The 12,278-nt window shown below is 39.6% G+C and overlaps 1 protein-coding gene and 1 long non-coding RNA gene across 6 annotated transcripts in view; both read left to right on the top strand.

Moving 5' to 3' along the window:
- Positions 1-12,278, top strand: part of LOC115615536 (core histone macro-H2A.1) — a 43,303-nt gene that overhangs the window by 14,892 nt on the left and 16,133 nt on the right. For 3 of the 5 annotated variants that reach the window (XR_003994079.1, XM_030503779.1, XM_030503781.1), the window contains exons 3-5: positions 4,624-4,730; positions 6,178-6,375; positions 8,880-8,990. Coding sequence is in view for 4 of the 5 variants with exons in the window: in XM_030503779.1 (XP_030359639.1) it covers positions 4,624-4,730; positions 6,178-6,375; positions 8,880-8,990 (416 nt within the window). In the remaining variant the exon portion in view is untranslated. The remainder of the gene's footprint in view (positions 1-4,623; positions 4,731-6,177; positions 6,376-8,879; positions 8,991-12,278) is intronic. The other 2 variants (XM_030503782.1, XM_030503780.1) reach the window with 1 other exon arrangement.
- On the top strand, positions 234-4,463 carry LOC115615538. Its single transcript, XR_003994080.1, has 3 exons — positions 234-497; positions 532-1,608; positions 1,659-4,463. It is a non-coding gene; the product is annotated as an uncharacterized LOC115615538 (long non-coding RNA).

Raw genomic sequence — 12,278 nt, 5'->3', positions numbered from 1 at the left:
CCTGTTGGAACTTGCGTGTTCAGGAATTGGCTTTGTGTCAGCACGTCACCTGTTAGTTGTTAAGAGTTTAATTTCAAAGCTATGATTTCATCTCCCTGAAGAGAAGATGGACAGGGGGATTCAATGCAACAGCAAGGTTTTAGCTGGAGATGTAAACGAAGAACAGAAAAAAAGCATTTTGGGGATGAACTTGGACCAGATTGATTTGAGTATTTACATTTAGAAAGTGGTATAGTCTGGAATGCATCATAAGCTAAAGGCTTTGTCATTTAGGCTTTAAAGGCAGTTTCTTCAGTAAGGATCAGTAATATTTTGTTTGAAAATCAGGGTAAATGAACTAGAGTGGGAGAAGAATGCATTTGCTTTTGTTTCCATCCAGGTCTGCGGTTGCTACTGTGCCTGCTTTGTTTTGGTCTAATAGTAATTTGTTTCATTTTAACCTTGTGTGGAGTTCTTGTTCCAAACTGCACCAAATATTGTGAAATACCAAAGCAACGGTATTCAAGGCAGAGTTGTACCACTGCAAAACAGGGAAGTGCAAATAATGAAATTGGGAACTTGGGAGGATGGCCAAGACATGACCAGAGTCTCCACAAGTAAAGGATGAGGAACTTGCCCTGAAAACTTGCTTCAGGATGAGGTTTCTGTGGAGACTTGAACACTTTTTGGTTGTGCTTGAATAGGAAATGCCTTGAGAACAGCTTTTCCTGTGGTCTTATCTCAGGCTGAAGTACAACGATCCAGAACCTGTTTTAAAATCTTTAACTGAACTTTAAAAACCTCAGCACAAGAAAAGTGGGTTTGGTTCAAGTGCTGAGAACAGGCTCAGACCAGCTTTCACTACCCATAGCCATCTGCCTAGTTCTATATATTACAGAGGATTTTTTCAAGTGATATAAATGAGAACAGCCTATAAGTTAAATATGAAGAGAAAACTTCTTAACTTTTAAGACTTTCTCTTCCCACTTTAATCTTCCACTTAATGATGGCTGAAAAAAAGAAAAATATTAATAATAGCTGTGTCTTTTAAATCAGATCAATGTGTTCATGTTATAGTCAGGTTTCTAAGGCTACATAACAGCTGTCCATACATGAATATATCCCATGCTGCCATGGCATTCCTAATCAAGTTTTTCCTTTCCTAATCATGTACTTCCCACAGCTTTTTCACTGCATGGTCCTATACATGTATGTAAAAAATGTATGGCAGTTAAAGCAATACATGTTGTTCTGAGGGGTTTTTTTGGTTCAAATTATTGAAAAGGACAGAAGTCGTCAGTTGTGCAAATATAAAGAATATCTCTTCATATTAACCTAAGATTTCAATATGTAGTAATTGAAAAATTACACCTTCAAAAACTTAAAATATTGAATAACTTGTATGTTTTCCTCATTTTTAAGAAAGAGAGATTTTGGTATTCAGTCCTTCTGTAAAGCATGTCTCAGAGTTGGCTTTCGCCTGAGTGGTGGTGGTGTAATTATTCTCTAGGGGGGAAATGCCTTGAGTCAATATATGAAAGGAATGGAATAGACATTATGCAACTTCTATGCTTTTTGTGAGGCCTCATTTTTGTGAACTTTTCTTGTTTTGGTCTTCTGGCTGGATAAGTACAAGCTGAGCCTGGCTGGATAAATACAGGCTGAGTCTGGCTGGGTAGATACAAGCTGAGTGAATCCTGATGTCATGGAAGCTCTTAAAACTTGCTTTGCCTCAACAGTTACAAGCAAAGCTTTTTCTCTCGATCCTGTTCGGTTGCAGGAGTTGATATTTTCTTTCATGTTGTTTTTTCCCCACTGTTGGAAGATGAAACAGAACTCCTCAATGACTCAAACCTTTGCACCTTGTAGAATAGCACTTCTAAAGATAGAGCTGACCTAAGAATTGAGATCCAATCTCAATTTTAAATACCTTTTCCCACCTACTACTCTTTCCAGCTCCACACCTAAATCTGGAGTGATTATTCTAGCAATTTGAATCAGCTCCCTTACAGAGAGAGAGAGATTTTAATCTAATTGAAAATTGGTTCAAAACATGGATGAACACCATTTAAATCTTTAGAATTCAGGGAGCATAAGAGTAAAGCTGGCTGCAAGCAAAATACAAAGGCAAGTAGTCCGGACCCCATCCAGATCCAGCAAGTCTCCATTTCTAGCATCTGTAAGTGCTTGGATCTGTTGGGTTTGGATGAGGTTTGTCTCTGTCAGTGCTAAATCAAAAAATTGTTGCCTATATTGGCTTCAGCTCAAATACCTCCCAGTCTTCTGCTTTTAAAGAGGGGAGAGTCCCCCTTTGGCCAGCCTTGTGTGCACCGCTGAGTTCTGCTGGATCTCTGTGTGTGCACAAGCAGTACCTGATTATTGTTGGAGAGCTGAGGAGAAGGCCAGAAGAAAAATTCCACCCTCCATGCCCTTCTCCTCCTCTCTCCCTGTCCCAGAGCTCCACTTTTGTGGTCCTCAACACCAGTGCAGAGGGTTCTGTTCCTGGAAAGGAAGCGGGGTACCTCAACTTCCCTAAAGGACCATTAGAAAACTGTAATTTCAAAATGAGTTTCCTGTCCAAGGAAGAGGGCTTAGCACTTACAAGAACAGTTCTCCACTGTACAAGGCAGACATTTCAGTTTTATGAGGAACAAATAAAACATTCCTCTGTGCTTTACAGGCATAACACTTTCTTAGACTCTTTAGTTACAAAATGACCTGTCTGCATAGTTATGCTGATCAGTCGCAGAGAATAACACGGCCAAACTGTTTAGCAGTGCCTGATGCAGTAAAGGAGCAGAGGTGGGGGAAGCAGAGGCAAACCAAAGTAGTCTGCTGCTTGCAGCAAATCCTTCCCATGCTTTTTAGCCATTAATAATGTCTGAGATACAAACAAAACAACTCCTGATGTAGAGAGGTGGAGATAGAGAGTCCTCCTGAGGTCAGTGGGGATGCACAGGGTGTACCCGCTTGTCTGTTGGAACGTGAATCAGGTCTTCTGTCACACGTGGTTGTGTGCAGTGCTGAATGCAAGCTAAACCACACGTGCAAGCTGTGGCTTCTGAGAAGTATGTGAAAAGGATTATGCAAGCTTAATTCAGTTCTTTGGAGGTGTGGAAAGCATGGTCAAGTTGACCTTACCCTGCTAATCCTGCTTTAAAAAGAAATTAAAGCAATTGTCAGAATGAAATGTTGAGTATTGGGAGGGTTTGGACTTAATATTCTATCTCATCCTGTAATAAAGTTAATTGTGCTCTTTGAAGAACATAAAACTAGTGAAAGCCTACCAAAATCCTTGATCAAGTTTAAGTGTAGAACATCCAGAAGCAGCTGTCATAACTAGCTTATTATGGGGTTTAGGATGAAAAATAATTGGGGAATCATATTAAACTTGGGCTAATGAGAAGCCATAGTCTGTGCTATATAGTATTAAGATTTACTATGTGTAATGGTAAAGGTATGTGGTCATGTGGCCTTTGATTTTTAGTCTTTTTCATTTCCAGATTAATGTCTTATTTCAGTTCCATTTGCCTCTACCACAAGCTTATGGGAGAGCTTTCATGGTACAGTCAGTTGTTAAAGGTGAAATCAATCTCATAGCTTATTCGAATGTGAAATTTTAATATATTAGTGTGTAATAGATGTAAAAAAGAAGGGTTTGGGTTTTTTCTCCCTTTTTCTTCAAACACCACCAGGTTTGCAAGAGGAAATGCACCAAAAGCAATAGTGGAACACAGTCTGTACAGAAGGAGATGAAAGGTTAGGTATAATGGAGACAGCAGTAGCACATAATTGCAGTCGGATAAACATGTTATGTCACTTCTTGAATTGTTCCCTGGCTTGTAATTAATAGCATTCTTTGCCTAAGGCTTGTTGAGTAGAAGACAGATAAGTTAGCAGGTAATGCCGCAGCCTTTTGCTTCATAGATCCTTGCAGGGGAACAAGTTAATCTTTCCTAATTCTAATAAAAGCCATCCTATGCCGAGCTGTTAAATGTGTTTTGTCAGAACTGGAGATTTCTTCTAAGGGATAATTTACTAGCAGCAAACAAACATGATTCATCAATTACTTCTTCTGGACAGAAAGTTCTTCTCAGAGGAAAAAACAAAATCATTGTAGTGTAGCAGCAGAGTTTGTATTTTTAGTGTCCTAACTTGGATGTGTGTTTGTATGCTTCCATAATGCTAAAATGAGAAACTGGGAACAGCATCTTTTCCAGTGATAAAAAAGTAGAAGTGATGCAAGCCAGAACTCACGTTTATGACAGGTTTGAGGAGAAAAAACCTATAGCATTTGTACATCTAGAACTCTGTCACCTGACAGGAGAGGGATCCTGGGAGATGAACACAGAGTAGCCTTGAGAACAACACTGTGAAGTCAAGAATTTAGGGGAACTGCTTTAAAAGGACAAAAAAGTAAATACAACTTAGAACACAGGACTTGGAATGTGCATTCACCCTTCAGGGATTAGGCATACAAAAAGAAAACCACAGTTTTAGAAGTAGGTGTCAATTGATGGTATTCTACAGCAGCCAGGAATAACCTGATCTAATTAAGATACCTTTTTGCATGGATGCTAAATAATACATTGATTTCTCTTAATGATCACAGTGTAATTAAAAGGGGCTTACTTTTTTTGCCAGCGGAAATTCTGGAATTGGCTGGAAATGCAGCAAGGGACAACAAGAAGGGTCGAGTCACTCCTAGACACATCCTGTTGGCTGTAGCAAATGATGAAGAATTAAATCAGGTACGAAAAAACTCCACCATGTGAGGGCCAGGATTTCCTTTAGGGCTTTTTAAATTGTCTTTCCATATAGCTGACTTGTAACTCAAGACCTCTGCTTATTGAGTAACCCACCAGGAGTCTGCTCCTTCCCTCGCCAGCACACTGCCTGTGTAACTAACAGCAGCACTCAGCTTCATTATGCATTTCAGGACTCTTAAAATGTGTAAAAATGCAATGGAGATGTAATATGACATTTGCTTGCACTATTACAACCACTTAGAGTTGGACGTTGTTATAAACTCTACAAAGACAGAGAAAATCTTGCAGAAGAGGTTTTCTCTTTGTTTTTGTTTTCCCCCTTATGCAGCTTAGGGCTCAGCGAGACCTATCCTGTTCCCATTGAAGTCTGTCACTGTGACCACAGAATTAAGAGCTCTGGAACTCTTGCAAGTCTCTGTCCTTTGTAGATTTCAAGAGCCACAAAAAACTTGGACTTTGTTGTTATTACAGTGCTGTGGTGTCAGCCAGAGGCACTGGCAAAGATTAATGCACCTTTGTGTGAGGTGCTGTAAAAACACATCTGAAAAGATACTTTTTCCAAACCTTTATATCGTGATGGGGCAAATAATATCCCGAAACCACCCTCCTTCTGGCTTTGTCTGAGATTTGGTAATACTTTCCATTCATCATCCTTTTGTAATCCTGGAGCCTTACTGAGTTGTGGTTGGCAAGCAGTAAACACGAATCAGAAGGTGGGAGTACCTGAGGGACTTTGTCACCATTTGTATCCTCCTGGATTGTGAATAAGTCCCTGTTAGATGTATAAAAAATGGGTTAAAGTGGTTTTAAATGCAGAACATGATATATTTCACCTCTGCTTTTAAAGGCTTGAATGAACTGCACACTTCTGATTCTCTTCAACTACATAAAGATTTTTTTTGAAGAAAGACTTCCAGGTATAGAGATTTGTATGAATGTTACCTCCAGTTGAGGTTTCTTTTTCTAAGAAAAACAAGTCTGTTTTTAAAAATGCACCTTCAAGAAAATTCAGCAGTTGGGACATACACTGGGCTCTCCACAGCAGGGTACCCATTGCAGATGGACTTTGGGGTCCCATTTCTCTCTCACAGGCTGCCCTGCAGAGCCCTTGGGTCTGTGCCTGGGGCTGTCCTGTTGTCCTGTAGCTGGATAATAATCTTCATTTCATTGTTTCACAGAAACAGACCTTTTGTGAGCCCAGGAGGTACTGGCAGTTACAAGCATGTATGCAAGAAGAATACATAATCCCTTTATAGTTAAAATCTAGTACACAATCAGTTTCATTTCATATATTTCATGTCTCCAAGGACAATGTGTTGAGTTAAATCTCAAGGCAATGTACAATGTTTGCAGTAAATGCCATTTTCTATTGATTGGTGAGTAAATGCTGGATTTGTCACCTACAGCTTGGTTTTTATTTTTTCATTAGCTATTGAAAGGGGTCACCATAGCCAGTGGTGGAGTGTTACCCAATATTCACCCAGAGCTGCTGGCAAAGAAGCGGGGATCAAAAGGAAAACTGGAAGCCATCATCACACCACCTCCAGCAAAGAAGGCAAAGTCTCCATCACAGAAAAAAACTGTATCAAAGAAAACAGGCGGCAAGAAAGGGGCAAGGAAATCCAAGGTAGAGTAATCTGTTCTTTTCAAACCCAGACAAGCTTGCTAGTAGTAGCTGCAGGGAGCAGCATGTAGGGTAGATGGTCGTTGCATGTGTTGTTCACAGTAGTGCTGACAGCAGCAGTGTAAGCAAATGCTGAAGGGAGCGCTGCCCTCTCCCTCCTGCGGCTGGAAGTCTGACAACCCTCAAAAGTAGCACAGGTCTGCAGGAAAGCTGCAAATACACTGTATGAAACAGGCGTTAGGTGGGCACAGGCTGAAGACACCAAAAAAACAGAAGAAGGGAGTGTGTGGAGGCGAAGTCATGCCTTACCGTGAGCAAAGGAGATCATAGCGACTGCAGGGGCAGCTCTGCTGTGACTTGCAGGTGCCTGCATTGGGCTGGGCAGAGTAAACTTACTTGGACTTTGTTCAGGTGTTGCTGTGGGCCTGCAAGAAACAAGGAATCCAGGGTTTTGGGGTTTGGGTTTTTCCCCCCCCCCCGAAAGTAAAGTCAAACTAAAGCAGCATTTTGCAATTTTAAATGCCGAAGAAAAACAACAGCCAAAGTCACTTGGATTGTAGCAACGTATTCAGCCGTCAGCATGTCAGAGTCCTGGTTTCAAGTGTTGTGGTTTTTAATGCATTTTGGCTTGGTACAGTTTGGTGTAAGGTTCTTCATAGTTAGTTGATTCAATGAAACCCAAGGAGTGTGAAATACTCCTGACATAGGATGCAATACTGCTAGATCAGGGAGCTGAGTCTCATGCAGCATCAGAGAAACTGTATTGTGGCTACACAGGATGTCTTTGGGTGAGCTGAAGACTAACAAATGCCTTTCTCTGCTGTTAGTATGTTAAAGATGAGACTATTCCATGTTTATATTTGGGGTTTTTTTAATTCCTAGTAATAAAGTCATTCAAAATGTGATTTATTTTTTAGTGCTAAGAAACTAAGAATAACATCTTATTTTTAAGCTGAGGAGAACATTCCTTCATTCCTTTTTTTAGTTTTCAGTTTGTAGCAATAGGGAATCTTTCTAATGTGTGTGACCAAGGATCTTCTGTTTGTTTGCCTTGCAAAACAACTACTGTCAAGCCATAGGTTATGAAAGTAGGAAGAAAAGTACATGAATTTCACATGAAATGGACAGTGCATGTGAAGAGTTGCCTTCCAGCTCAAAGCAAGCTTCTGTATTCATCCTGTATGTCAATGTTACTAATTACTTGATCACTCAAATGATTGTTTCACTCTTGTTTTGAACTGTTGAATTTAGTTTTCTCTCTTAGAACACGGACTAGCTGACATTTCGAGTGCAGTGCTTCTAATAACCACGCACTAATAATTTCCCTAAATCTGGAATTTTTTCCCCTACGCGATTACAAAAGCAGGAAGTCTGTTGTGGGTTTCTGTTTTTCTTCCACACAATAAACTGTATTGTCTGCTTACTATACTGGTATTTGGCTAACAGTAAACTCCTGGGGAATTGAAATAGGGCCCATGAAAATCTAATATCCAAAACATTCATGTAAAGCAAAGCATGGTTACAGCTTCTAGAAGCACCAATATACCTTTGCATCAAAGTCGGTTTAGTTGCTCAGCCACAGATTTACTTTATATACTTTGGAAAGGGCCAATAGGAGAACAGTGGCTTGCTTAATATTCCAGGTGTGCTTTTTAGCTTCAGCACAGGTACTGCTGAGGCACCAAGTGTTTATATGAAATCATAAGTAGTAATTTTATTGAAAATATGAAATTATTTTTGGCACAGATTGACTTTATAACCACAGCAGTCAATTCACTGTCTCCATGAAACATCCTTTTCAAAATGTTCCTAATTCTCATTTCTATTCAGTAAATCAATTCATTCCTGAAACCTGTTATTTTACTTCAGGAATACAGTTGAAAAAAGGAATGGTGGTGGAAGGGAACTCCCCCTCCACCTACAGCTTTAGTGGAGATAAAGGAAGGTGACAATGTTAAACAAGACAGAGAAAATGATTCAGTTCATTTCCTACTACTAGGCAGGTAGAAAGTAGATGTCGTCTTCTGACCCTGGCTGTAAGGATGGCCAGATTACAAAGCAGTATTTCTAAAACAGAACTTTCTGACATCTGGGAGCTCCTCCCTTCACAGAGAGAGAGAATTTGCACTCTGGCAAGTCAGTTTTTACCTTAGAACGAATGTCTGTTCATGCATATGAACAGATACATTATCTTTTTCCACACGAGCCGTTAGGAAGCTGTGAAAAGTTTCAGGCAGTTTATGTTTTCTTATTTAAGACAGCTGTCATCTGAACTGTGCACTGTGGTAGGCAAGAAAAGACTTATGTAGATATACAGAGATTGAGGTCACTTTTCCTATTCAGCTGTAATCAGTCACTTCAGTTAGACTAAAGGTTAAAATCTGAATGCCGGTGTTTGTACTGGCACTTTATGGCCTGTGAGCATTTATGGCATGTCATATATCTTAGTGTTATCAAACTGTGTTTCTCTCAGCCTTGAGTTAACTAATTAACTATATTTTTGGAAGAAGAAGCAGGGAGAAGTGAGCAAATCAGCCAGTGCTGACAGCACAACAGAGGGAACTCCTGCAGACGGTTTCACAGTCCTGTCCACCAAAAGTCTGTTTCTTGGCCAGAAGGTATGCTCCTGCATTTTTCTAAATGAATACCTATTTCTCAGTGCTGCTTAGGGAATACCCCCTTCCACCCCTCCCCTTTCCCCAAACCGCCTAGGTACAATGGACATTTCCCCACTGAGCACTTGAGGAGATGTATGTTAATTTTTGAACAAAGAAATTCTCTGAAACAACTTTTAAAACACTTTAAAAATATACAAAAGAGTCTTCAAATGGCTTCATAAATACTCAAAGAGAAGGCAAGCCTGTGTGCTTGTATCTATCTCACCTTATTCATAACAGCAGAATTGTTCCAGCTAACCTTCTGCCAAAGATAATCTTAAAAATGAACTGTCTTTTTCCAATGGGCAGCCTGCTTCATTGCTGATGGAAATGATTTCCAGGTTTTTATCAAAACCTCTTTTAGACATTTGTTCATAATAGTGGTTTTATGTTTTGTTCTGCTTTGTTATTTACAAAAGTTAATGCTGTGTAATAATGAATGATGCTTTTTATGAAAAGCTAGAAGTCAACAATCCTTTTTTTCCCTGTGAATATGCTTTGGGACATGGGGTGGTCTAATAGAAATACGTACCTGCTTAAAGAGAGGATCCAGTTAAAGAGACAATTCATTAAATTAATTTGGTCTTTTATCTTGAAACCTGCCTTTAGTTCATGATAGAAAATTTTGTGAAGTAAAACTGCATCTTTCTTCCATCATTCAGTAATCAGCTCATTGTGTTGTAAGTCATAAAAGATGAGCCATTGTCCATTGTGGAATGCATCTCCTCTGACTCATTTTTATTTCATACTGAGGTTGTTCTCCATTTACCCTTCCACAGTTTGGTTGCTCAGTTTAACATGCATGAGAGTACCGTTATTTTTTGCAAGAGTTTTGATTTTCCACATTGAATTTTACAGCTAGAGCCAGACTGCTGCTTTGGTAGGAGTTTGTTGTTTTGACTACTGCTGGGGGACTGGTTTTGAACATACTTAAAGCATTCTGATGACTAAGTCAGAACCCCAAACTTATAAAATCCATCAGTGTTTCAAGAAAGCAAGTAACATCAGACTTTTGGACCTGATTTTGAACAGCCTTTAGTTACCATAGGATATTTGTAGTAACACCTAGTGCTGTGTTTCCAAGCAAGACTGGCCCATCAAATCAGTTGGGCTTTGCTGGTGGGCTCAGTGGAAGAGAGCCATGAGCCCCAGGACTGCTTTAAGCTGTAGTGAGCAAAGCCAGTGCCTGTTGTAGAGCTTTCCAGTGAGTACCTTACACTGGGAAATGGACTTTCTGGCTTGCTTATCCACATGGAGGGCAGCCCCCCTAGAAATAATCAGTGGTATGACATGTCCATCCCTGTACTGGTTCGTTGTCAGTTAGCCCTGCGCATGAGAGGAGGCAGGTTTTACCACTTATTTGTAACAAAAATGAAACCCCCTCCATTTGGAGGGAACATTCCAAATGAAATGGATTCTGTTCTGAGAGGGGTAGAGCATGCATAGGTGCTGTGGAGATGTCTAGCACAGGTGATAGTTTGCTTCTGATTCCCCGGCAGAAACTGTCTTCAGAGGCAGTAAATGGTTAGTGTACAAATCTAAAGATAGGCTATGTCTGACAAATATAAGAATTTTCTGTATTCTGTGTGAGTTAAAAATGAAATTCGTGCCTTGCTTGAGCTGATAAATGATGTATTCGTGTCTCTATTCTGATTTTTACCCCCAAAATAGCATGTTGAGACCAACCTAAATTCTTCTAAGACTGAAAATGTGGAAGGCTTAAAATGCAAAAACCCTTTACACTGTAATGATCAAAGAGATTTTTTTAGCATAAAAATAACCAAAAAAAAACCCCCATGCTGGCTTATTCCCAGAAATATTTTCAGACCATTCCCTAGAAATTATTTTCAAAACTACTAAAATAGTTTTGATTTTCTTGTGGTAAAAAAAGGCAAAGATAAAACTGCCAGTCATAGAATTGGTGGGAGTTGAATGCTCCTAAACATGAGGTGTGCTTTGCATGGGCCAGGAGATCCGGGGTGTGACAAGATGCCTGCTGCTACGTGCAGGTTTAGCAGCCTGCTAGAGGTGGTGGTTAGTTAGTTGACACTTTGCAGTCCCAAATAAGTGCTATTTATCTGGCAAATTTACAATTTCAATATAATGATTCTCTATAAAAAAACTGTAGTGACTTTTAATCAGGTAAATGCTTCTGCTCAGCCATTTCTACATGCAATTGCTGTTTAAAAAGATATTTGGTTCTTAAACTAGTTGTCTAAATTAAAGTCTGATGCTTAACAGCAAAAACTCACATTTGTTAGAGTTGCCTTAAATGAATGCCACAAGGTATTCATAGACATAATGAACTAAGAATTTTGTCAATAGTGATTGCAGACAGTAGAGTTGCAGTTTGATTCCTTAGATGTGTGTGTGTTGCTTGTCTGCAAAGCATGAGGGCAGAAGGGGAGGATCTTCTTTCTGTTCAGCAAAGCCTTGCTTTCCTTTAAGCAGCATTTTGAGGGAAGTTAAAATACACTAGTTTCTTGGATAAGGGAGGACAGTGTGTTCAGGTTCAGCTGGAGGCCTGAAAACCATGACTCTGGCTTCTGGATTTGGCCAAGTCAGAGGTACTGTAAATCATCTCCTCTCCCTTTGTTGCCTTCCACATTTGCATAATGGAGACATGCTTGGAGATGCTCTTCACAATGATGGTAGGAAAGCTGAATATGTTAAAGCATTTTGAGCTTTTCCATTTGAAAAGCAAAAATACTCATATTAATCAGAGTTATTTGATTTTTTTCTTGTATTTGTACATACAGATTTTCAGTATACTTTCTGTATGTTCTTAATAAACTACAGTGCAAACACAGAAACCTGAGACTGAAAAACCCAACCAAACAAATAATCTGTATCTTTTGGACCTCCTGTGACATCTTTGGACACCTTTACAGCATGTCTCTTTGGTCTGCAAAACCACTACCTGCTAGATCAGGAAATAATGGACTAGATGTAGAGAAGGGAGTAAATAATCCTGTTCTTAGGATCACATCATTCATAAGTATTTAATGGGAAAAATCTTGTTATCTCTAAGCTTGCAGAAGGGAAAGGTTTTATTTGCAAGAGTAGTAGGGCTTCTAATATCCGCAGATTTAATTACTGAAAACACAAATGAGAATGCTGCAAACCTGGGTATTGCCCCATTTTTAGAATGTAGTTACTGCATTAAATCTTGACATGAAATGATTAAATCTTGCTGACATTCAGCTAGAAACTCTTAGAGGTCGGGAAAGGGCAACGAACTCTTCAGCT

Source organism: Strigops habroptila, chromosome 12 (genome assembly GCF_004027225.2).
Source record: "Strigops habroptila isolate Jane chromosome 12, bStrHab1.2.pri, whole genome shotgun sequence".
NCBI classification, from domain to species: domain Eukaryota; kingdom Metazoa; phylum Chordata; class Aves; order Psittaciformes; family Psittacidae; genus Strigops; species Strigops habroptila.
Note: the sequence above shows the minus strand (reverse complement) of the source record. Positions and strands in the feature narration are given on the sequence as shown.